General features: G+C 40.0%; 1 protein-coding gene across 1 annotated transcript in view; it reads left to right on the top strand.

Annotated features, from left to right (window-relative positions):
* Positions 1 to 2500, top strand: part of LOC134443512 (serine/threonine-protein kinase MRCK alpha-like) — a 167722-nt gene that overhangs the window by 23511 nt on the left and 141711 nt on the right. The window contains exon 2 of the mRNA XM_063193272.1: positions 1152 to 1243. Coding sequence (XP_063049342.1) covers positions 1152 to 1243 — 92 coding nt within the window. The remainder of the gene's footprint in view (positions 1 to 1151; positions 1244 to 2500) is intronic.

The raw sequence follows: 2500 nt of genomic DNA, 5'->3' as shown, positions 1-2500 counted from the left end.
AGTATTGATATCACAATATGCAGTATATTGGATATATTGTACAGCCCTAATTGAGCTCCTTCTCCCCTCGCTGCAGTTCCCATAATCACCACCAGGACTCCGGATCAGTTGATTTGTTATTATCTTGGATCTCATAACTGTCTCTCTCTCCTCTCTATCTCCTCTCTCTATCCCCCTCTCTCTCTCTCCTCTCTATCTCCTCTCTCTATCCCCCTCTCTCTCTCCTCTCTCTATCTCCCTCTCTCTCTATCTCTCCTATTTCTCTATCCCGCTATCTCCTCTCTCTCTCCTCTCTCTATCTCCCTCTCTCTCTATCCCCCTCTCTCCTCTCTCTATCTCCCTCTCTCTATCCCCCTCTCTCCTCTCTCTCCCCTCTCTCCTCTCTATCTCCTCTCTCTATCTCCCTCTCTCTCTATCCCACTCTCTCCTCTCTCTCTCCTCTCTCCTCTCTCTATCTCCCTCTCTACAAGTTTACAAGCTTACAAGTTTATTTATTTAAGAAAGGGACAGCATATATTGCCAGCATTTAAACAAAAATGCTAAATATACAAGATTGTAGCCAAGAGACTAATTTCCGTCTTTTGTCCCTTGACAGGTTTGATGTTCCTTAAAAAAAAAACAAGGTTAAAACAAAACTAAAAATACACAGTTTTTGCACACAGTTGTAAAAAGCAGAGTCAAAAATACACACACATTTTAAAATATATAATACAAAATACAATTACAAAATACAATACCCAAATAAGTTAAACAGCTGCCAGTACTAACTATTTAAGATTATGTTGACAGCATTGATAATCCAGTAGCCATAATTTTAACTGTTTACTAAAAGAGTTTAATGTTGGCAGTTCTCTAATTTTACTGGGAATTGTGTTCCAGGTGTGACAAGCTCTGTAAGAGAAAACAGCCTGACTAAAAGCGCTCTTTCTAAATGGGACAGAGCAATCACCCCTGGAACTGGCTCTGGTAGCCCTGTTTATGCTCTTATGATAAATGTCTGTAGAGGAGGAGGGGCCAGGCCATGGGAGATTTTGTACATTAAAACTGAGTCATTATATTTAACATACGTAGTTATCCCAATCCAATAATCTATCTCTCCTCCTCCTCCTCTCTCTCTCTCTCCTCTATCCTCTCTCTATCCCCCTCTCCAGCCAAGCCGTTTGCCTCCAAGGTGAAACAGATGCGTCTCCACAAGGAGGACTTTGAGATCTTGAAGATCATTGGTCGAGGAGCTTTTGGAGAGGTAAGGGAGCTCATCTCATTGGTCGAGGAGCTTTTGGAGAGGTAAGGGAGCTCATCTCATTGGTCAGGAAGGTATTGAGGGGCGTAGGGATATGTCGACCTGAGGGCGAAAGGATATGTGATGGAATGTATGTGATGTGGTATTTAAGAAATTACGGTTGGTTAATAAAGTGAACTGTGAATTATACTCCGTGCTGTGTATTATTACCCACGACCGAAGGACTAAACTGAAGTAACGTTAAAGGGACACTGTGTGAGATTTTTTGTTGTTTATTTCCAGAATTCATGCTGCCCATTCACTAATGTTACCTTTTTCATGAATACTTACCACCACCATCAAATTCTAAGTATTCATTATGACTGGAAAAATTGCACTTTTCATACATGAAAAGGGGGATCTTCTCCATGGTCCGCCATTTTGAATTTTCAAAACGGGCCATTTTTAGCTGCAAAAATGACTGTACTTGAACAATACTAGAAAATATTTTGTTTATTACTTAGTAAACTTTCATGTAAAGATCAAATTTGGCAAGAGCAAGCCCGGTTTCAATGAGCAGCATAGTTGCAGTACCTTTTTTGACCATTTCCTGCACAGTGTCCCTTTAAGTGTTACACTACTATGTAAAAGTCCTTTTATTCAGACAGGCTCGCTCCCATTCAGTAGACTTAAAGGGCTATGCCATTATTTTAGCATGCTACACGGATTCATTGACTTTCACTAGCTTAGCGACATATTCCCTCTTTTAACTTGTCTTAAAGCAAGACAACGCTTGCCATGAAAAATAAGACACTTTACCACCTTTATAAACCCTGGCCAACGATTTTCAACAATTTTAGTATTAAGCCCCAAAATAGTGGCATACCCCTTTAAAGGTGCACTGTGTAAGTAGTTAATTTCCAGAATCCATTCGGCCCATTCACAAATCTTACCTTTTTTAACAAATACTTACCAGCACCATCAAATTCTACTTTTCATACATGAAAAGGGGGATCTTCTCCGTCGTCCACCATTTAGAATTTCCAGAAGCTGACATTTTCAGCTGCAAAATTTACTGTGCTGTTTGTCAGACTAGTAAATATTGGTTTATTATTCAGGAAACATTCATGAAAAGATCAAACTTGGCAGTAGGGAGCACAGCTGCATAGTTGCAGTACCTACTCTGGCCACCGTAGTAAGTATTGCAACTATTGCAACACACAGTGTATTCATGAATATTTATTTCAATGAGCTGCATAGTTGCAATACCTTCTCTGGCCA

This window comes from Engraulis encrasicolus, unplaced genomic scaffold, assembly GCF_034702125.1.
Source record: "Engraulis encrasicolus isolate BLACKSEA-1 unplaced genomic scaffold, IST_EnEncr_1.0 scaffold_33_np1212, whole genome shotgun sequence".
Taxonomy (NCBI): domain Eukaryota; kingdom Metazoa; phylum Chordata; class Actinopteri; order Clupeiformes; family Engraulidae; genus Engraulis; species Engraulis encrasicolus.
This window is presented reverse-complemented; position numbering and strand designations above follow the sequence as displayed.